Raw genomic sequence first — 23,362 nt, 5'->3', positions numbered from 1 at the left:
CTTCTTCCTCTCCCACTCCCCCTGCTTGTGTTCCCTCTCTCGCTGGCTGTCTCTATCTCTGTTAAATAAATAAATAAATAAAATCTTTAAAAAAAAAAAAGTCTCTAAATCTGTGTTGTTTAAAACAGGGTCAATGGCCCCATGTGGCTACTGGGATGTGCAATTGCAGCTTATCCTAATTGAGATATGATATAAGTGAAAATTATACACCTGATTTCTAAGATTTAATACAAAAAATTAAAATACCTCAAAAATTACATTGGTTACATGTTGAAATAACATTTTGAATATAATGGATGGAATAAAATATATTAAAACCAATTTCAGGGCACCTGGGTAGATCAGCCACTAAGCGTCTGCCTTCGGCTCAGGTCATGATCCCAGGGTCCTGGGGTGGAGGTCCCTGCTCCGTGGGAAGCCTGCTTCTCCCTCTCACACTCCCCTTGCTTGTGTTCCCTCTCTCGCTGTCTCCCTCTGTCAAACAAATAAATAAAATCTTTAAAAAAAATTTTTTTTTCACCTGTTTTTTTTTTAAGATTTTTTTTTTTAAAGTAATCTCTATACCCAAGATGGGGCTCAAACTCACAACACCAAGATCAAGAGTTGCATGCTAGCAATGTCCACAATAGCTAAATCATGGAAGGAGCCGAGATGCCCTTCAACAGATGACTGGATTAAGAAGTTGTGGTCCATATATACAATGGAATATTACTCAGCAATCAGAAAGAACGAGTTCTCAACATTTGCTACAACATGGACGGCACTGGAGGAGATAATGCTAAGTGAAATAAGTCAAGCAGAGAAAGACAACTATCATATGATTTCTCTCATCTATGGAACATAAGATCTAGAATGATCAGTAGGGGAAGAAAGGGATAAAGAAAGGGGGGGTAATCAGAAGGGGGAATGAAACATGAAAGACTATGGACTATGAGAAACAAACTGAGGGCTACAGAGGGGAGGGGGGTGGGGGAATGGGATAGGCCGGTGATGGGTAGTAAGGAGGGCACGTATTGCATGGTGCACTGGGTGTTATACACAACTAATGAATCATCGAGCCTTACATCGAAAACCGGGGATGTACTGTATGGTGACTAACATAATATAATAAAAAATCATTATAAAAAATAATAATAAAAATAAATAAATAAATAAATAAATAAATAAAAAGAGTTGCATGCTCTACCAAATGAGACAGCCAGGTACCCCTCACCTGTTTCTTCTCATTTTTTTAAAAGTGGATACATGAAAAATTTCAAATTACCAATACGTGGCTCAAATTTATGGCTTTCATTATATTTATAGTGAACAATGCTGCTCTAGATCTAATTAACAATTTTTATATGGTAAATGTGACAGAAAAACATGTTGAACACCACAACAGAGATGCAATTACAAAGATCCAGGCTTCAGGAATCTCTAAAAATCAAAAGACCCAATTTCTTCAACAACAAAAACAAAACTTCAAGAAAGAAAAAAAAAGAAAAAGAGTGAGATAGAAAGGGAATGTGTAGATTTGAACAAAAGATAGAACATCAGGAACAAGGCAAAAAGTTCTCCTTTAAAAAAAAAAAAGATTTTATTTATTCATTTGAGAGAGGGAGGTAGCACAAGCAGGGGTAGCAGCAGAGGGAGAGGGAGAAGCAGGCTCCCCACTGAGCAGGGGGCCCATCATGGGGCTCAATCCCAGGACCCCAGGATCACGAGCTGAGCCAAAGGCAGCTGCTTAACCAACTGAACCACTCAGGTACCCCCAACAAGTTCTCCTTATCACAGCTTTTTGACATCATACTGGAAATCCTAGCTAATACAGTAATATAAGAAAAGGAAATAAAAGGTATACAGATTGGGAAAGAAGAATAAAAACAGTTCATCTAAGCAAATGACATGATCATCTATGTCAAAAGAATTAACAACAACAACAATTCCTGGAATAAACAAGCAAGTATGGCAAGGTTGCAGGATACAGGTTAAAATACAAAAGCTTTTCTATATACTAGCAATGAACAAGTGGAATTTAAAATGAAAACACAGTAACATTTATATTAGTACCAAAAAAAGATGAAATACTTGAGCATAAAGCTAACAAAATTGTATAAAATCTGTATGAGGAAAACTACAAATCTGATGAATGAAACCAAAGAACTAAATAAATAAATGGATAGATATTCCACGTTCCTGGATGGGAAGACTCAACATCATCAAGATGTCAGTTCTTCCCAACTTCATCTACAGATTCAGTGCATCCCAATCAAAAGCCCAGGAAGTTACCTTATGGGTATCAACAAACTGATTCTGAGTATTATATGAAGAGGCAAAACACCCAAAAAGCCAACCTAATACTGAAGAACAAAGCTGGAGGACAACCGATACTACCCAACATTAAGACTTACTATAAAGCTACAATAGTTAAGACAGAGTGGTACTGGCAAAAGAACAGATAAATAGAGCAATGGAACAGAACAGAGAGCCCAAAAATAGACCCACAGAAATACAGTCACCTGATCTTTGACAAAAGAATGGAGGCAATAAAATGAAGTCTTTTCAACAAACGGTGGCTGAACAAATAGGCATCAAGGGGTTATATGGTAAATCTCTGTATCTTCTACTCAATTCTGCTGTGATCTTAAAACTGCTCTAAAGAAATAAAAAATATTTTAAAAATAATAACATTTTTTAAATACTTATGAGACACATCAACTAACTGCAACCTATGAGCCTCATCTGAATCCCAACTTAAAAAGAGTTTAAAAAGAAATTATGATAATCAGGAAAATGTGAGCGTTAACTGAATATGAAGTAATTAATAACTTTTTTACAGTGATAATATTAGTATAGTTATGTTTAAAAATTTTTAAACTTAGCTTCTTTTAAAGCTATATATTGAAATGTTTACAGATGAAATGATATTCTATCTGTGTTGAAATAATATGAGAGTAAAAATAACATGGGAGGGCAAACGCAAGGGGATACAGGTGAAATAAATTGGCAATGGGCCAATAATTTTGTAGTTCTGTGATAGGTAAACGGGAATTCATTACACTATTCTCTCCACTTCTGTAAAATCACAGAATTTTAGCAGTTGGAACGAACTTTAGAAATCAGACAATGGTAAACATGAGTAAATTTTTTTTTAAGATTTTATTTATTTATTTGACAGAGATAGAGACAGCCAGCAAGAGAGGGAACACAGTAGGGGGAGCGGAGAGGAAGAAACAGGCTCCTAGCGGAGGAGCCTGATGTGGGGCTTGATCCCAGAGCACCGGGATCACGCCCTGAGCCGAAGGCAGATGCTTAACGACTGTGCCACCCAGGCGCCCCTAAACATGAGTAAATTAAGAAATGGAAACAAAGCCAAAAATACCTGAGTTTGTCACCTGAATAAAAAAACTTTGAGTTTCAATTTTCTCATCTATAAAAGTAAGTATAAAACACTAAGTACCTATATGGGGTGGCTTAGCATTAAGTAGAATAACACAAACACATGTATTTCCCAAATCAAAACTACGATGAGATACCACCTCACACCTGTCAGAAGGGCTAAAATTAACAAGTCAGGAAACGAGATGTTAGTGAGGATGTGGAGAAAGGGGAACCCTCTTGCACTGTTGGTGGGAATGTAAACTAGTGCAGCCACTCCAGAAAACAGTATGAAGGTTCCTCAAAAAGTTAAAAATAGAACTACCCTGTGATCCAGCAATTATACTACTAGGTATTCACCGAAAGGTAAAAAATACAGATTCGAAGGGGTACCTGTACCCTAATATTTATAGCAGCATTATCAGTAACAGCCCATCTATGAAAAGAGCACAAATGTCCATTGACTGATGAATGGGTAAAGATGTGGTATATATACACAATGGAATATTACTCAGCCATCAAAAAGAATAAAATCTTGCCATTCAAAACAATGTGAATGGAGTTGAAGTATATTATGCTAAACAAAGTAGGTCAGTCAGAGAAAGACAAATACCATATGATTTCACTCCTACGTGGAATTTAAGAAACAAAACAGATGAACATAGGGGAGGGGGGAAAGAGGGAGACAAACCATAAGAGACACTTAAAAGATAGAGAACAAACTGAGGATTGATGGAGGGAGGTGGGCGGGGGACAGGCTACATGGGTGACAGGTATTAAGGAGGGCACTTGTTGTGATGAGCACTGGGTGTTGTATGTAAATGATGAATCACTAAATTCTACTCCTGAAACCATTATTGTACTGTATGTTAACTACCTAGAATTTAAATAAAAATTTGAAGGAAAAAAAAACAAAAAACATGTATTTCCTAAAAGTCAACTTTCACCCTTTCCTAAAGTTCTAAACAAACACTAACTCATATGGCCTCATATCATTTGAAAAGTGAGAAAAATAAAATAAATCCTCAAAAGTCTACATGCAGTTGGCTCCTCTTCCTTAAAACCATCTCTTTATTCCCAGTTTATACACTATATTCCCAGTTTTATTCAGAAGACACTTTGCATATTCCCCATGCTTAAAAGGTGACTTATTTTAAGATGAAAAGAATTTTACAAACTTACCATTCACCTGCTAGTGTTAGTTACTACTACTTGTTACTTGGTGATTTATAATTAGAGTTTCAAATAGACACTCTTCTTTTGAATAATAGGTAGTACTTACAATACTTTTGCCATTAAATAATAGTTTAATGAGTGTTTGCCATTAAAACTAGGCCTGATATTCATGTCCCAGAGAAAGCTAAATCACTTGATGCCAGTTCTATATGGATTTCAAGGATCTCACATACATTTTAGCTAAAATTTATTAAAAATTTATTTTCTCAACTTTTTTAAGTTAAATATCTTTGAAAAGAATAATGTCTTTAGGCAAAAACAACCTAACTTAGTAGATGTTGCCAACATTTGCAAATGGTATAAAACCCATATTTTGTCAATGGTTATTCTGACGTGTCAAATTTTGGATACTTACTTTTGTGATCTCTATACATTCTGAATTTTTCTATAGTAACCAAGTATTTCTATAATGAAAAAAAAAAGTTTGTATAAATATAGGATAATACAGGACTTCATTCTATAAAGGAACATGGAAACAATAATGAATACTAAATTGTTTTGTAGTTATTGACATAACTTCATTAAGTGAAAACTGCTATGTAAGAGATGGTAATAGGTCCCAATCACTTGGCAGTCAATTAATTGTAACTATTTTTAACAGAAGTATAATGTTTTAATAGAACTTGACAGGTTTTTAATGTTAGTGTTTAGTGGATACTTTTAAAATTTTGAGTTGACATTTATGTAGTTAAAAGTTCCAAAAATAGTTACTATACAATTACTGTTCTGACCTCTATTCTCATATACTATCCTGGAGCGCTATCAGAAGCCTCAGAGGAATGAGGGACTGACCAGGATGCTTAGACAATAGGAATCAAAACTTACAAGTCCCAACCAAAAGTAAGGAGTCCTGCCTGTGTGTCTCAATGTGGCTCAAGAACCACATTCAAGAAAATCCACTGGTGTGCTTAATAAGCACCCTGCTCCCCAAAGCCTAATCCAAAAAGACTGAATCAGAGTATAAATGAAAGTATCAAGTCACATAACAACACTTCACCAAAGATTATTTTATTTTCTCCCTAAAAACCTTAAACAGCTTCCCCCAGACCACGAAGCCATCTCACATCATTTAAACAATTACAAGTATCTCATCTTGCGAAGTGATCCTAGTATCTGATAATGCCTCTCTTGGCAACAGGAGGCATCTGCAGACCCGAAATCCTTCCAGCTTCCAGCTTCAGTTAACGCGGAGAGACCCAGAGAGGCCTACGCCTAAGCAGGACTGACTGCAAACAGCTTCTACCCTGGGATTAACAATTCTGCTCAGGAGCTTTCAGGATGATCCTTTTTTTTTTTTTTTTTTCCATATTTTATTTATTTATTTGAGAGCGAGGACGTCCACAGGAGGAGGAGCAGAGGGGGAGGGGGAAAGAATCTCAATCGGCCTCTGTGCTAAGCGCCAGCCGAATGCAGACTCAATCTCACAACCCTGAGATCTTGACCTGGGCAGAAACCAAGAGTAGGACACAACCGAATGAGCCACCCAGGCACCCCTCATGCTAATCTTCTAACCTAAAAGTCTCTGAATCTTGCACTACCTGCAACTCCTAATAGTGTTACCAGGTTTCCTTCTCCTAGCAGCAAACCTAGTTATTCCTTCTATTAATGACTAAATTGTAGAGTGTTCTGTTAGTGACCATACTTTATACTTTGTCTGATATTAATATAGCCCCTTCAACTTTCTGATGCTTACTGTTTATATGGTCCTCTTTTTTCCATCCATTTAATTACAGTGATAAATCTTCCAAGAAGTGCCTCAGCTTAATTACAAAGGAGGCCTCCTTCTCTCACTTTTTATCTCCTTGATAACAAAACTACACATTTCATATCCCTCCATTTCAAGTCCTTGCCTTCCCTAATTCTTGGCATATAAACTAAGAATGTTTTGTTTCACAATTCAAGTCTATTTGTGTTTTTTGTTTTCATCTTAATTTTACAGTCAATGTTGTCCATTATAGATAGAATTTGAGAGAGTAATAAATACATTTTTTAATGAGGACATTCCCATTCCAAGTTTTAACCTTTTCTCATAATCTACAAAATATTAGAGTCCTGTTTCAGGTTACAGCATATTTATAAAAACAAAACTTTAAAATGTAAACTAAAAAAGGTGGAGAAATGTTGGTTGATGAACTACTAAAAAGTTTAAAATACCAGACATCTTAATTTGGTCTTATGTATGTAATACATTTTTATTATTATTTACTAATAATGTTTATTTTAGGTAAGTGTTATAAACAGTTCAATACCAGCTATTACATAGAAAAGGCTAGTTACTACATCTAGTTAGCCATTTAAGACAACATTAATTACACAGGAAACTTTCTGGCAGGATTCCTAATTTCCAATACTTTAACAGAAAGCTGTATATGTTGAACTTCCAGTTAAGTAAATTTATCAAGCTACAAAGCTCCCTCTCTCTCTATCTCTCTCTCTCTATATATATACATATATATACATATATACAAATATATACACATATATATACATATATATGTGAAATGATCCCATTTTTATACATAGGCATAGAAAACACAAAAAATTATTTTAGCATAAGAGATGATTTATTTCAGTTTTACATTTACCTATATTTTATTTACCTATATTTTCTAAAGTTTCTCTAATGTATCTGAATTACTTTTATAATTACAGAAGTTTTTCTTTTTCATAATTTTCAATAGCCATCTCTCCAAATAGAGGAACAATTCGGTTCCTGGGCCCTCACAACACTTTTACATCCAGTAGAGTAATTCTATTACTGCATTTCAAAATGTGGCTTGTTTTAAAGAGCTAGTGTTAGTTTAATTGATCTCAGCCTCTGTAACATTTCAGACAACAACTCAAGCAGTTTTATAGTTACATTTATTTTGTGGATTCCTCCACATAATCAAACATTTTATTAAATACCCATTCAATGCTGGGCACTGTCCTAGCCTGGCTTCCTAATGAGTCTTGGGATAACTATTTATTAACACCTTTCTTGACCAGGCAGCATACATAGTTCTCATTCATGCTCAGAATGCACTATTATCCTTATGGGGATCAATTTAAAAAACACTGTAGATATACAAGCAATATACCTTTTACTGCCACCACTAACACTTTGTCCAATCTGAAGCAACATTTCAGGTTGAAAGTTCCTTCAGATAGTAATGCATCAACTAGACCAGAAGACTTTAACTCTCTCCATACCCCATCTAAAAATTTTGCTTGCTTTTTTTATATTTTCAGATTCTTAACTTACACATTGATATGTTCATATGGATGCTAATAACATCCTGCAAAAGATTAGAGTATTCTGTTAAATTATAAAGGTGGCAGACCCTTCTTTCTTGGGTATAAACATAAGATAGACATACTTATGCAGAAAAATGTTTGGAAGAATAAACTTTCTGTTTTGAAATACAACTAAAACCAAGCATGAAGAAGACTCAATAATATAAAATTGCATCAAAAAAGTTTTACTACCAGATTCAGAAAAAAAAAACAAACTAGTAATAGTACTATATAAAATTACATATGTGATACATTTTTTTTGTTAATACTCTTTCACTCAAATGTTTCTCTAACTGGTATGGATGGGATGTGGTCTAGGACTCTAATGAACTTAACTCTACTTGAAATGATGTATAGTAATACCAGTACACAGGCACTTTTGGATGCTGTACTTGTCATGTTTCCCATTCCTCCATCTTTAAAGTGTGTGAAACAAACTGGGCTGAGTTAGAAACATACCAAATCAAGAAATAATTTAACAAGACAAAAATTAAAAGCCTTATTTAAAAAACAATTTAAAGGAGATAATACTAATGACCTCACAGAAATGAAAAGGATTATAAGAGAATACTACAAACAACTGCACACCAACAAATTAGATAACCTAGATGAAATGGATAAATTCCTAGAAACACACAAACTGTCCAAACAGACTCAAGAACAGAAAATTCAAACATATGTATAACAAGTAAAGAGTCTGAGTCAGTAATTAAAACCTCCCAACAAAGAAAAGTCCAGGACCAGACGGTTTTACTGGTGAATCCTACCAAACATACAAAGTAGAATTAATGCCAATCCTTCTCAAACTCTCCCAAAAAACACAAAAGTACAGAACACTTCCTACCTCATTCTATGAGGCTACCCCGATAATAAAGCCAAAGACATCACAAGAAAACTACAAACCAATATCCTTTACGAATATAGAGAAAGAAGTCCTCAATGATATACTAGGAAACAAAATCCAGCAACATAGTAAAAGGATTATACACCTCAATTAAGTGGAATTTATCCCAGTAATGCAAGGGCAGTTCAAACCAAACGATGCAATAGACTGCATTAATAAAATTAAAGAAAAAGAAACACGTGATCATCTCGATGGGTACAGAAAAAAGCATTTCACAAAACCCAACACCCTTTTGTGATAAAAACAGAGTTGGAGGGTCACCTGGGTGGCTCGGTCAGTTAAGCGTCTGCCTTCCACTCAGGACATGATCCCAGAGTCCCAGAATCAGGCCTTGCATCAGGCTCCCTGCTCAGCGGGGAGTTTGCTTCTCCCTCTGCCCCTCACCTTGCTTGTGCTCTCTCTCTCACTCTCTCTCAAATAAATAAATAAAATATTAAAAAAAAAAAAAAAAACCCAGAGTTGGAATAAAAGGAAACTTCCTTGACCTAAGAAAGGGACACTTATGAGGAAACCCACAGCTAATATCACACTCAACAGCAAAAATTGAAAGCATTCCCCCTAAAACTAGGAATGAGACAAGAATGCCCACTTTTGCCACTTCTATTCCATATTGTACTAGAAGTTCTAGCTAAAGTAATTAGGCAAGAAAAAGAAATAAAAGGCATCCAAATTGGAAAGGAAAATGTAAAATTATCTCTCGCAGATGACATGATCTTTTATATTAAAAAATTCTAAAAAATAAAAAAAAATCTAAAGAATCGACATTAAAATTATTAGAGCTAATAAAGGAATTCAGCAATGTTGTAGGATACAAGATCAACAACAACAAAAAAAAATTGTATTTCTATTTATTAGTGATGACGAACCCAAAAACGAAATTAAGAAAACAAGTCCATGTGTGATAGACTAAAAAAAAATGCTTAGCAATAAATGTAACCAAGGGTGTGAAAGACATATGCACTGAAACTATACACATTACTGAAATAAAGACCTAAATAAATAAATGTATGTAAGTTGACTTAATACCGTTAAAATGACAATACTCCCCAAAGTGATCTACTGATCCAATGCCATCTCTATCAAAATCTCAACTGCCTTTTTTGCAGAAATGGAAAAGCTGATCCTCAAATTCATTTGGAATTTTAAAGGGCCCAGAATAGCCAAAATAATCTTGAAGAAGAACAGAGGTAGAAGACCCACATTTCCCAATTTCAAAACTTACTACAAAACTACAGTGATCAAATAGTGTGGTACTGGCATAAGGACAGACCAATGGGATAGAATTAAAAATCCGGAAATAAATCTAAATATCTATGGACTAGAACTGAAAAGTCCAGCAATATACCCAAACACCTATGGACAATTCAATGGGGAAAGACAAACTTCTTAAATAAATGGTGTTGGGACAACTGGACATTCACACGCAAAAGAATAAAGCTGGACCCCTACCATATACAAAATTTAACTCAAAATGGACCAATAACCTAAATATAACAGAACTATAAACCTCTCAGAAGAAAACAAAGGGGCAAATCATCATGATCTTGGACAGTTTATTATTAAATATAACACCAAAAGTATGAGCAAACAAAAGAAAAAAATAGATAAAACTGGACTTCATCAAAATGAAAAACTTCCACACATGAATAGATATTGTCAGGAAAACGTAAGAACAACCCTAAAGGAGAAAATACTTCCAAATCATGTATCTGATAAAGAATTAATACCTAGAAGGGCGCCTGGGTGGCACAGCAGTTAAGCATCTGCCTTCAGCTCAGGGCGTGATCCCGGCGTGATGGGATCGAGCCCCACATCAGGCTCCTCCGCTATGAGCCTGCTTCTTCCTCTCCCACTCCCCCTGCTTGTGTTCCCTCTCTCGCTGGCTGTCTCTATCTCTGTCGAATAAATAAATAAAATCTTTAAAAAAAAAAAAAAGAATACCTAGAATATATGCATAACTCTTATAAGTCAACAACAAAAGGACAAACAACCCAATTTAAAAATGTGCAAAAGACCTGAATAAACATTTTTCCAAATAAAATATACAAATGGCCAATAAACACATGAAAAGACGTTCAATATTATTAGTGATTAGGAAATGCTAATCAATCTACATTGAGATACCATTTCACACTCAGGATAGCTATTAAAAAAAAAAAAAGAAAGAAAAAGAAAGTGGGGCACCTGGCTGGCCATAAGGGTCTTAAGTTCAAGACCCAACAATGGGCGTAGAGCTTACTTAGAAAGAAAGAAAAGGGGGGGAGGAAGAGAGATAGAAAGGGGAGAGGGAGGGAGGGAGGGAGGGAGGGAGGGAGGAAGGGAGAAAATAACAAGTGATGGAAAATACATGGAGAAACAAAGCCTTCATATGTTGCTTGTGGGAATATAAAATGGTACAGCCACTGTGGAAAACAGTTTGGCAGTTCCTAAAGATATTAGATAGAATTACCATATGATCCAGCAATTTCAGCAATACCCAAAAGAACTGAAAACTGATATTCAAACCAATACTTGTACACAAATCTCCCTATCAGCACTACTGACAAATGCCAAAAGATGGAAACAATTCAAATGGCCAACAACCAATAACTGCATAAACAAAATGTGGTATATGCATACAACAGAGTATTACTCAACTATAAAAAGGACTGAAATACCAATACATGCTACAATTTGACTAAACCTCAAAAACATTATACTAAGTAAAAGAAGCCAGACACAAAGGTCACATATTGGGGCACCTGGGTGGTTAAGTCGGTTAAGAGTCTGCCTTCAGCTCAGGTCATGATCCCAGAGGTCCTGGGATCAAGCCCTGCATCAGGCTCCCTGTTCAGCAGGGTGTCTGCTTCTCCCTCTCCCTGTGCCCCTGTCCTTGCTTGTGTACTCCCCCAATCACTCTCTCTCTCAAATAAATAAATAAAATCTTTAAAAAAAAAAGTCACATATTGTACAGTTCCATTTATATGAAATATCCCAAATAGGTAAATCGATAAAGACAAAAAGCAGATTTGGTAGCTGACAGCAGCCATGGGTAGGTGGGAATGCAGAGCAACTTAATAGGCTTAAGAGGTTAACTAATTAACAGATTTCTTTAGGGGTTATAAGAATGTTTTGAAATTTGATATAGGTGGTAGTTTTACAACATTGTGAATATACTAAATGTCAATGAAACACACACTTTAAAATGGTTAATTTTATATTATCTGAATTTCACTTCGATAAAACAAACCAAAAAAGACAATTTAGGGATGCCTGGGTGGGTCAGTCAGCTAAGTGTCTGCCTTTGGCTCTGGTCATGATCCTAGGGTCCTGGAATAGAGTCCCACATCAAGCTCAGTGGGGAGCCTGCTTCTCCCTTTACCTGCCACCCCCCCTGCTGTGTGCTCTCTCTCTCTCTGACAAATAAATAAAATCTTAAAAATTAAAATAATTTAAAAAGAATTTAAACAAATCTTCAGTTTGCAGAGGTTCATAAGCATGATAAAAATGAAAAATCATTATATCAGAAACAGCTACCTTCCTCTCTCTCCCTCTACCTCCAATCTTCTGTACCTAGTTTAATACCGTGGACATCCATAAAACATACTAACTTACTCTGTAATACTTAAATAGGCACACTTTATTTACTTACTATATTTCTGCCTGATAATCAACAAAGGAGGTAGGTTAGAAAAAAAAGAAGAGGAAGAAGGTAGATCAGTTTATCACATCATTTGCGGTTAACAATTTAAATATATGAAAATTAATTTCAATTAACATAATAATGGTTGGAATCATACTTTGTTACATGATCATTAAAAAAAAAAAACATGTTATATATACCTAAAAAGGTGATTTATGTAATGGATACTTAAGGTATTACACACATTTCTAATGACTCTACGTAAAAATTAAAACATATGCACGTGCATACAGTTCATTTTTTTCAGGGCTTTAACATCTTTGGAATGCAGCACTTCGAAGTGCAAAACACCAATAAACTTATAAAACATCTATGGACAGCTATAGAGTACCAAAATCTAAACCAACTCAATCTTGTGTTTGTAATTGCATGCCACAATGAACAATAAAACAATGGTCATGAGTAATAGAAATAGGTAGTGAAATCATAAAAGTTCTAACGCATATAATTTTTAAGGGTTAAATAAATTAATACTTGTTTGGCAAGCATAATGACACCTAAATTTTGCTTTCTCCTGAAACAAAGTTCCTCTAACTAGACGGAACTGTGATTTAAGGAAAATTCTCATCTCTAGATCTGTGTTATAGAGAGAGGAGTCAGCAGGCAACGTATGTGCAATACGGTCTTACTGGCCCCAGTTAAGTGAAAGCCTAAATCCATGCCCTGCTATCCAGACACACAGAAGATGACACCTCGATCTCAAGAGTACTTAGTTTACACATCCTTTAGTGGTATCTAGAAAATGGCAGTAATATCCCAGTTTCATTTCTTCCCCACTACCCCCCTTACGTGGGCTGAGTACTAAAAAACAAAGTATCTTTGCCTAGAAACAGTCTCTAGACAGACTGAAAGGAAGAGAGAAAAGAACCAAGTATATAGCGATGGTGAGCTGAGAAATGAGTCTAGACTAAACACATTTAAATATGGCAAAAATTAAAACTGCTGAAATTACTTAAATCCTCCTCAAACATTTCTCAAAAGATACAAGAGGAGAGGGGCGCCTGGCTGGCTTAGTCAGTCGAGCATCTGCCTTCGGCTCAGGTCATGATCTCAGGATCCCGGGACTGAGCCCCACATTTGGCTCCCTGCTCAGCAGAGAGCCTGCTTCTTCTTCCTCCCCTCCAACCCCAACTTGTGTGCTCACTCTCTATTTCAAATAAATAAATAAAATCTTCTAAAAAAAATACAGGAGAGAAAAAAAATCTCTAATGCATCAATCCTTGGTTTAATGTATAAAAAATGTGGGTAGTGTCTAACACTGAATTTTTTTTGCCATAAGAGAAACATTCGTTCAGGGTCCACAAACGATACCATTTTATCCATGTGAATTTCCAAAGGTTGCGGAGAATGTTAATCCAATAGCATAAAAAGCTACCTGTCTCAGAGAAAAAAAAAATCTTGTGAACAGAGCCCTAAAATGAAAACACTGGTCAGGACTATGCTAGTAACTAGTTGCATGACCGTGTAATCTTAAAAAAATGATAAAAAAAATTTTAATGTTGAAAATAATGTGAAATATATACATTATAAGGCATAGCATTAGGGGTCACTAACAAGCCAAATTTCTAAAATGCACTACAAAATATGTGCCCCTACATTAAAAATATATGGAGGTAACTAAAAAAAAAAAAAAAAAAAAAAAAAACTCACCACCCACCATGTCCAAATAATTGGATTGCACCTAAAAACCTCTTTCTCTTCAAGTGGCCCATAAAATGTGAACAAGGTAAGTTTAAGTTAAGGTAAGTCATTCTAGACTCTTAATATAGCTAATTTCAATTACTTTCAATAAATATGTCTCCTGAAATTAGTGATCCTCAACAAAACACTGAGTAGGGGAAAGATAAAGTGGCAAATGAGGAAGCAAATTCTCACAGGAAGTTTAAAATGTTTAAATAGAGCTGAAAGTAGAAAAACACCAATGAAGAACATAAGCTGAATAGCTTTCCCCATGTACGCTCCAAATTTAGAAAGAAATATAAGTCAGGGGCGCCTGGGTGGCTCAGCTGGTTAAGTATCTGCATTCAGCTCAAGTCATGATTCCAGAGTCCTGGGATCGAGCCCGGCATTGGACTGCCCGCTCAGGGGAGAGCCTACTTCTCCCACTCCTGCTCTCCCTGCTTGTGCTCTCCCTTTCTCTCTGTCAAATAAATGAATAAAATCTTAATATATATATATATATATATATATATATATATATATATATATATATATATATATATATATATATATGTCAGATTTATAAAGAATGCTTTCAAATCAATATAGAGTATGCAAGAAAACTGTTTTGGAGTATGGATAATTAAATATATCAAGTATCAAGGAAATATCCATTTCCAAAGACTCAAAATATTGGGGCACCTGGTGGCTGAACTGGTGGACCATGTGACTCTTGATTTCAGGGTCATAAGTTTGAGCCCCACGGTAGGTGTGGAGCCTGCTTCAAAAAAAGAGAAAAGAAGAAAGAAAAAAGCCTCAAAATATTAATTATTATGATCATATTCTTGCTATTTATACAGACTCACATATAACATACCTTTTTTTTCCCGTTTAGAGCCCCAACCTTTCATTTCTTCACGAAATTAAACACTAAAATCTTTTACAAGAATATAAATTTTCAGATTTTAAAACTTAAGATTTATAATGAGACAAGATGAACAAAATGAAACGTTTATTTAAAAACATTACTGATGTTGCATATATGGCTTTTTATTATCTTTTTGACTAGCAAGCAGTTAGTGAGCTCCTTGTGTGTATAAGTCACAAACTACAAAAAGTTTGTGAGTACCAGTGACAGCCATTTCCATCAAGAGGTTTATCCAGTTGGGGAAATAGCTAAATAAAACAAAGTAGGATAAAAATACAGTGTCTAATGAGAGATTTAAGAGTTCAGATGAAAGAATAGTGCCGGGAAGAAAAATAAATTAACTTAGGTCTTAAAGTAGAACCAGAAAAGCAGAAGATGGCAGGGTATTTCCAAACAGAAGGAAGCTATGAACAAAAGCGCAAATGTGGAAATGACCATCTCAGTTGCACAAAACAAAAGCCTGCATAGTTGAGAAGGGGGGAGCTAGAATAAGTAACCCCTTCAGCTGACATTTAGGAGTTTGCTTAGAGACGCTGAGCCAGAAGAGCCAGCTAAGCCACACATGGATTCCTGACCCACAGAAACTGTGAGATAATAAATATTATCCTGAAAAAAAAAATTTCAATTTGCTTGTTTTCCATATACACAATGGATAACCATTTAAAATTCTTCAGCTTGAAAATGCGTTTTAATTACAGGACAGCATATTAAAACATGTGCACTGTATAGTTTATACAACATGCAGACCTAAATACGTATTTTGGCATTTTTTATGATTACACTGCTTTTATCAATCTTATACCATGGAACTCCGCAAAACAACATGTTTTACAAGTTAAATGATTCCCTAACATTTAATTCTCAAGCAAATATGTATGTTTAATAATCTAAGATATTAATTTATTAAAAGCTTTGTATGGGCTGCAATATGGAATGGTACTTAAGAGTTCCAACTGTGGATCAAGCTGGTCGGAACACTAGCATCAACACTGTGACCCTGAATAACTGAAGCCTCAGCTTTTTCATGCTGTTGTATTAAAAGAGAAATTCAAGTGCAAATGCTTGACATACAGTAAAGACTTAATAAATGTTGGCTATAATCATTCAATAGAATCCAGAAGCCCCAGCATATGGCTCATCTGAACCTGGGTGAGGGTTCATTTGTACTTATATTCTACTTCCCAAAATTCTTAGTGAGACACTACCATGTATTTAGTAAATACTTCCTGATTAACTGATATGTACAAAACAACCATTTATTACTATGTCTGATGGACAAACTGGTAAATAGACTGTATAAAAGTCTAAAATAAAAACTGTCTTAACTCAGTTATTTAAAAACAACTTTCAAATTTAAGAATTGAAAAATGATTAGATTATATTAATGTTAAAATTCACATTAGCAATGCAATTTTAAAATATTTTAAGAATTTCTTTTATTTTCAAACCCGTACTCTTCATTCAATGTTTATCATAAACATTTCAATGCCTGATCAGATTTTTTTTAGTTCTTTCTGCCATTTCACACAGCTTTCCACTATAATTAGAATAAAACCCAAACCATTTTACCAGCCCTACAAAAATCTATATGATGTAGTCTTAGTCTCCAACATTCTTCACTATAATTCAGCTACATATTCTCTCTTACTGGAAATCTCTCTCCCTAAGAGCTTCACAGCATTTGGGATTTCAATTTAATTTTTACTTCTACAGAAAAGCTTCCTCTAATCCCTATCTATAGTAATTTCTCCCCTGGTCACTTCTGTATTACCTCTTCATTTCAGTCAAATATAGAAACAAGCACCAAGTACAGTAATATAACGCATGATATCTTATGAGCCTTCCAATCTGGTCACAGCTGACTAAATCAGGAATGGGGGTCTGAACCCAAGAAAAGCCAATTTATAGGCTGGTCAACAGCCAATAAGATAGATAGCCTCAGATGTTGAAGAATTGTACACAAAGCAGAAATGGAGACTAGATAAACTAATCTGTGTCCAACTAAACAGCTCCCTCCCTTCTACTTTTCACAGTTTGTTAGTCAACATCACCAATGGAGAAGAAGCTGACCCTGAATCACCTAATGGCAAAGCACTACAGCAAAAGTATACATCAGAATCACCTGTAAAGGTTAAAAAAAAAAGAAAAAAAAAAACAGAATCCACATTCCTAGAAGAGTCTAAGTGACTCAACAGATCAATTTGTCATGCACCCATGAAATAAAGTCCCTTAGTGGGAGCTGTGATATCCAGCACCACATGACAAAAGACCCATGAGGAGTCTTACCCACCCATGCATTGAGAAGCAGGCTCAGTTCTGGCTGTGGACCCTTCAGTTGTCCACGAACTTGCTCCAGCCTCTCTTGGCCACAGTAGGAGAGCTCCTGGAGAAGACTGTCTTATACAATCGCTCACGGATAAAAGAACCTTTGTGGAAGTCTAGAAGCCCAGTGGAGAAGTTCCAGCATATCACTGGAGCAAACTAAAGTAAGTCTGGACACACTACAGAGTGTAAGAGGAACAGTATGACTTTTCCCATGTCACTTGTAGCCCACAGCAGCTGTGTAGGATGCTGCCAGAGGCCCATTTCTCCAGTGAGCATTATTCATAATAGCCAAGACATGGAAAAAAACTTAAGTGTCCATCATGAGATGAACAGATGAAGAAAATGCGGTATACACACACACACACACACACACATACGCACACACACAATGGAATGTTATTAAGCCATAAGAAAGGATGAAATCCTGCCATTTGTGTCAATATGGATGAACCTTAAGGTCATTATGCTAAGTGAAACAAGTGAGACAGAGAAACTAATAGTGTATGATCTCACTCATATGTGTAATTCAAAAATATCAAACTCATAGAAACAGAGAGTGAAATAATGACTGCCAGGAGAGGGAGGGTCGGGGAAATGGGGAGAGGTCAGTCAAAAGGTACAAACTTCCAGTTATAAGATGTCTCAGTTCTGGGGATCTAATGTACAGCATGGTGACTATAGTTAGCAATACTGTATTGTATATTTGAAAGTTGCTGAGAATAAATCCTAATGTTACCACAAAACGGAAATGGCAATTATGTGAGTTGATAGAGTTATTAACTTACTCTTCTGTGGAATCACTTCACAATATATTAAGGTATCAAATCATCACGCTGTATACCTTCAACTTACAAAACATTATATGCCAATTACACCTCAATAAACTGAAAAAAGAAGGTACGGCATGTGTTTTTGAAAACAGAAGATATTTGGGGCACCTGGGTGGCTCAGTCAGTTAAGCATCCGCCTTCGGCTCAGGTCATGATTTCAGGGTCCTGGGATCAAGCCCTGCTTCAGGATCCCTGCTCGGTGGGAAGTCTGCTTCTCCCTCTCCCTCTCCCTCTGCCCCTCTCCCCTGCTCATGCTCACTTGCTCCCTCTGTCTCTGTTTCATATAAATAAAATCTTAAAAAAAAAAAAAAAAGGAAATAGAAGATTTTTCATATATTTCCAAATCCCTAAAATAAAAGCTATAACGTTGAAAGTGGTAATTCATCTAAAATACCTAATTCAAAAGACTTCTTGGATGGTTATAAACAGCAAAGGTTTTACCTTATTTATTTACATATTTCCCACCAGAAATTACTGTTATTCTCTCTTATAATGGTTTTAACAACTGTTTAGAATCATACCTATTTACAAATAGAAAAAATTCTACTCCATCTACTCCACAGGCAATTTTATAAACCAGAAACCCCAAATATGTATGTGATATGTCACTTAATCTAGTCGAGCAAAGTTATTCACATGAAGACCTTAATTACTAATATATAGGGTGCCTGGGTGGCTCAATTGGTTAAGCATGCAGCTCTTGATTTCACCTCAAGTCAGGATCTCAGGGTCATGAGATCAAGCCCCACATCGGGTCATGTTGAGCATGGAGCCTGCTTAAGATTCTGTCTCTCTCTTTCTCTTTCAAAAATAAATAAATAAATGAGCCATTACCTTTTCTATTCAGTTTAAGATATATATTGAATAACCAAAATAATTTTTTCTATATAATCTCTTCACTCATTCATTCATTCATTTATTTAATGAAGTTTACAAAAATAGTCCTATTTCACACCAAGACTATTTTTAACACTGGGGAGGCAACAATAGAAAAGGCAAGCAGGTCTATGTTCTCTGGGAGCATGTATTATAGAGAAGGGAGGCAGAGAGTAAATAGGTAAACAAAATAACTTCAAATTGTGATCAATGCAACAAAACAAACAGAACTATTATTTTGTAACCACTCTGTCTAGTAGAGAAGACAGAGTTTAAAGATTTTATTTATTGAGAGAGAGTATGAGTGGGGGGGAGCAGAGGGAGAGGGAGAAGCAGACTCCCCGCTGAGCAGGGAGCCCGACGTGGGGCTCAAACCCAAGACCGTGGGACCATGATCTGAGCCGAAGGCAGACACTTAACCAACTGAGCCACCCAGGCCCTGAGAAGACAGAGTTTAAAAAAAAAAAAAAAAAATGGCAGGGAAGGAACCTCAAGTATCTAACAACTGTATTGAGACCTGCAGAATAAGAAGAGCCAAGAAAAGACTTGGGGGTAGAAATTTCTAGGAAGAGGGAATAGCAAGTAAAATAGCCCTGAGTAAAGAGCTTACCATGTTAAAGGAATCAGGAAGGAAAAATGACCAGTTCCACGAATCCTAGTAAACAAGGGGGAGAATGACAAAAGATAATGTATGATAGGCAGGCACAAGCCAAAGCATGTAGACTACCTATAAGCAGAAGCTTAAATACAAATACAAAAGAAAATCATTGAAGCAGTAATCATTAAAGCAGTACAGTCACATCCGATTTCCTTCATTTTTAAGTTCTAAAACATACTCTTGTAAAGTAAGCACACTAAGAAATATAATTAAACACATAATTTAAAGCAAACTTTGTCATCATATATTTGGCAAGTTAGCGTCAGACAAATAACATAACAAGGTAGTCAGATTAATCATCCAATCATTCGTAAAGCATTTAGTGAGCTCCTGCTGTGTGCCAGATGCTGCTTTGGGTGCTAGAAATACAAAGATGATAGTGATGATGTCACATTTTACTCTGAGCAATAAATACAAAACTGGGGGCGCCTGGGTGGCACAGCGGTTAAGCGTCTGCCTTCGGCTCAGGGCGTGATCCCAGCGTTATGGGATCGAGCCCCACATCAGGCTCCTCTGCTGGGAGCCTGCTTCTTCCTCTCCCACTCCCCCTGCTTGTGTTCCCTCTCTCGCTGGCTGTCTCTATCTCTGTCGGATAAATAAATACAATCTTTAAAAAAATAAAAATTAAAATAAATAAATAAATAAATACAAAACTGATAACGGTGGTATCTTCTTCTACTCTGAGCAGCCCAGTTTTCTTCTTAAAGGCTCAAAGCAGTAGTTCTCTATGTTGTGTATTAGAACATCTTTGGTGTATGGTAAAAATGCAGATATCTGGATCCCACTTATCAGCAATTCTAATTCAACATGTTTTCAATAATCCCTCACCACAGAGGTGAGAGAAGAAGTATATCAGAATCATTTATATCGGGGCGCCTGGGTGGCGCAGTCGTTAAGCATCTGCCTTCAGCTCATGGCGTGATCCCGGCGTTCTGGGATCGAGTCCCACATCAGGCTCCTCCGCTGGGAGCCTGCTTCTTCCTCTCCCACTCCCCCTGCTTGTGTTCCCTCTCTCGCTGGCTGTCTCTCTCTGTCAAATAAATAAATAAAATCTTTAAAAAAAAAAAAAAAGAATCATTTGTATCACTGTCCTCTTGAAAATCAGGCCAAAATGAGCCACTGTAATTAGTGGAAGGAGTATATAATACAGTATAGGGTATACTGGGGGGAGGGGAGGCAATGTGTATGAAGAAAAACAGTAAGATTGACAGTCACTACAAGAGAGAATTCGGGGGGGGGGGATGATTAATACAATTGCCAAGGAAAAGTAAGGATTTTTTTATAAACCAGTAGTTCCCAAAGTAACATCTGCAGATTCCTGGGGATCCCCAAGACCCTTTCAGAAGGTCCACCTAGTTAAAATCATTTCCACAATAATACTAAAAACATTATTTGCTTCTTTCACTGTATTGGCATTTACTTTGACAGTTTGAAAGTAACTAGGTAAAACTGCTAAGCATCTTTTTTTTAAGATTTTATTTATTTAAGAGAGCAAGAATGGGGGGGGGGGGCGCAGAGGGAGAGGGAGGAGCAGGCTCCCAGCCAAACAGCAAGCCCCATGTAGGATCAGGACCTGATCTGAAGGCAGATGTTTAAACAACTGTGCCACCCAGGTACCCCAACTGCTAAGCATCTTATTGGCAATGGCACTAAACAATATTAGCAGTCATTACAGTCTTCACTACCACACACTCAACAAACTTAAAAAAAAAAAAGTTTCATTTAGGAATGTCTTTGATGAGCTATAGCTATAAATATTACACATTTTATTATATCTCAACTCTTGAGTACACACTTTTCAATATTCTGTGTGCTGAAATGGAAAGCATGATGGTTGTCTCAAAGGAAAGACTTACATGACTGAGTTGCAAGCTGACCTAGCCACTTTTCTTGAAGGAATGACTGACAAATAATAGTTACTTAATCTTGGGTATTTAGAAGAATTTCCTTGAAAATCAACAGTGAGCCTATCCCATCAAGGAAAACAACTGTCAGTATATATTGCTGACTATGAAATTCAAGCTTTGAGAAAACTGAAATTTTGCAAAATTTGTTTCTACCACTATGGGCTTAAAAGTTTCTCAAGTCAAATAGACTTTTCTGATAAGAATGGTAATATTAACAAATGTGATTGTTTAACAATGAATGATAAAATGTGTAAACATTTGCAAGATCTGCATAACCCAAGGAACAAATATTTTCCAAATGATTAATGCACGGTGTTATAAAAATTCTGCATGGATGGAAGAACTGTCTATCCTATGTGGAGGATAGACAGATCTTAATGGAAAAAGTATAAAAACTTCATTGCTGGGGTGTCTGGATGGCACAGCTGATTAAGTGTCCGACTCTTGGTTTTGGCTCAGCTTGTGATCTCCGGATCGTGAGATTGAGCCCGCATTCGGCTCTACACTCAGCGCAGAGTTGGCTTGAGATTCTCTCTCCTCCCTCTGCCCTTCCCACTTTACAGTCTCTCTCTCTCTCTCTCTCTCTCTCTCTCTCTCGCCACTCACCCTCTCAAATAAATAAATATATCTTAAAAAAAAAAAAACCTTCATTGCTATGATTTCAAATTCCAGATTGGAATTAATCTTTCTAAAACTGCCCATAGAAGCACACCACCTTAATGCTGACAGTCTCACAGGTATATTAAATATGTATAATCCATCCTATGTCAACTATATTTCAATAAAACAATTTTTAAAAACTACAACTTTAATTTTAGTGTAACATCAGAAAAAAGGATACCACAATTATCTGAAAAGTCCACTAAACTACTCTGCCTTTTTCCAATTTCACATCTGTATGAGGCCAGATTTTCTTGATACGGTTCAGGTTAAACAATGTATCACAACAAAATGAGCGCAGTAACAGATATGAGACTCCAGTTGTTTTCTATTAAGCAGACATTAAAGATATTTGCAAAAATGTAACAAATGCCAATCTCTCATATTTTCCTTATTTTGGAAAATAAAGTTACTTTCATTAAAAATGCTATTAATATTAACATGTAATGGGTTCTTATTATTTTTTAAATAAATTAAAAGTAAATATTTTTAAAGTTTCTCAGTTTTAGTTTCTAATTTGGCAGATACTGATAGATATAATTCACTTTTTTTTTTTTAAAAAAAAGCTGTTTGAGGTAATCAATCATTTTGAGGAGTATAAAGGGACTCTGAGACTGAAAAGTTTGAAAATAACTGTTGGAGATCTAATGATACTTTATTTAGCTATTCAACTCTGGGTCACCTTACTGAATGAACCATAACTATCTTCCTTTGAAGAACCAGAATAAGCAACAGCCAAAAAAGAGGGTGTGATAGGTATAATAATGACTCTCCATGTTACCACACAGAAATACCTTCAATTATTAAATTTGTGAAGTACAAAAAGTATAAAACAATTATACAATATACTATACTACTATTTGCTGGAAAGGAAATGATAATATATTCATATGTGCTTGTATATGCTTAACAAAATCATGGACACTCAAGAAATTAACAAAAGCACATACCTATAAGAGAAGGGGAATATAAAACATACAGTGGTGGCATAGGAATGAGTTCTTAATCCTTTAATTTTTAAAACATATGAATGTATTCACAGTATTTTTAAATTTATCATC

At 35.8% G+C, this 23,362-nt stretch overlaps 1 protein-coding gene across 3 annotated transcripts in view; it reads right to left on the bottom strand.

The window, feature by feature from the left end:
* MEMO1 (mediator of cell motility 1) overlaps positions 1 to 23,362 on the bottom strand; it is a 123,814-nt gene that overhangs the window by 87,848 nt on the left and 12,604 nt on the right. The window contains exon 2 of one of the 3 annotated variants that reach the window (XM_087863744.1): positions 4,952 to 5,000. The exons of the other annotated variants lie outside the window; for them this stretch is intronic. Coding sequence (XP_087719870.1) covers positions 4,952 to 4,970 — 19 coding nt within the window. The 5' untranslated portion in view covers positions 4,971 to 5,000. The remainder of the gene's footprint in view (positions 1 to 4,951; positions 5,001 to 23,362) is intronic. 3 annotated transcript variants of the gene reach the window in all.

The sequence above is a fragment of the Ursus americanus genome, chromosome 7, assembly GCF_024610735.1.
Source record: "Ursus americanus isolate L20-20 chromosome 7, mUrsAme1.1.p, whole genome shotgun sequence".
NCBI lineage: Eukaryota > Metazoa > Chordata > Mammalia > Carnivora > Ursidae > Ursus > Ursus americanus.
This window is presented reverse-complemented; position numbering and strand designations above follow the sequence as displayed.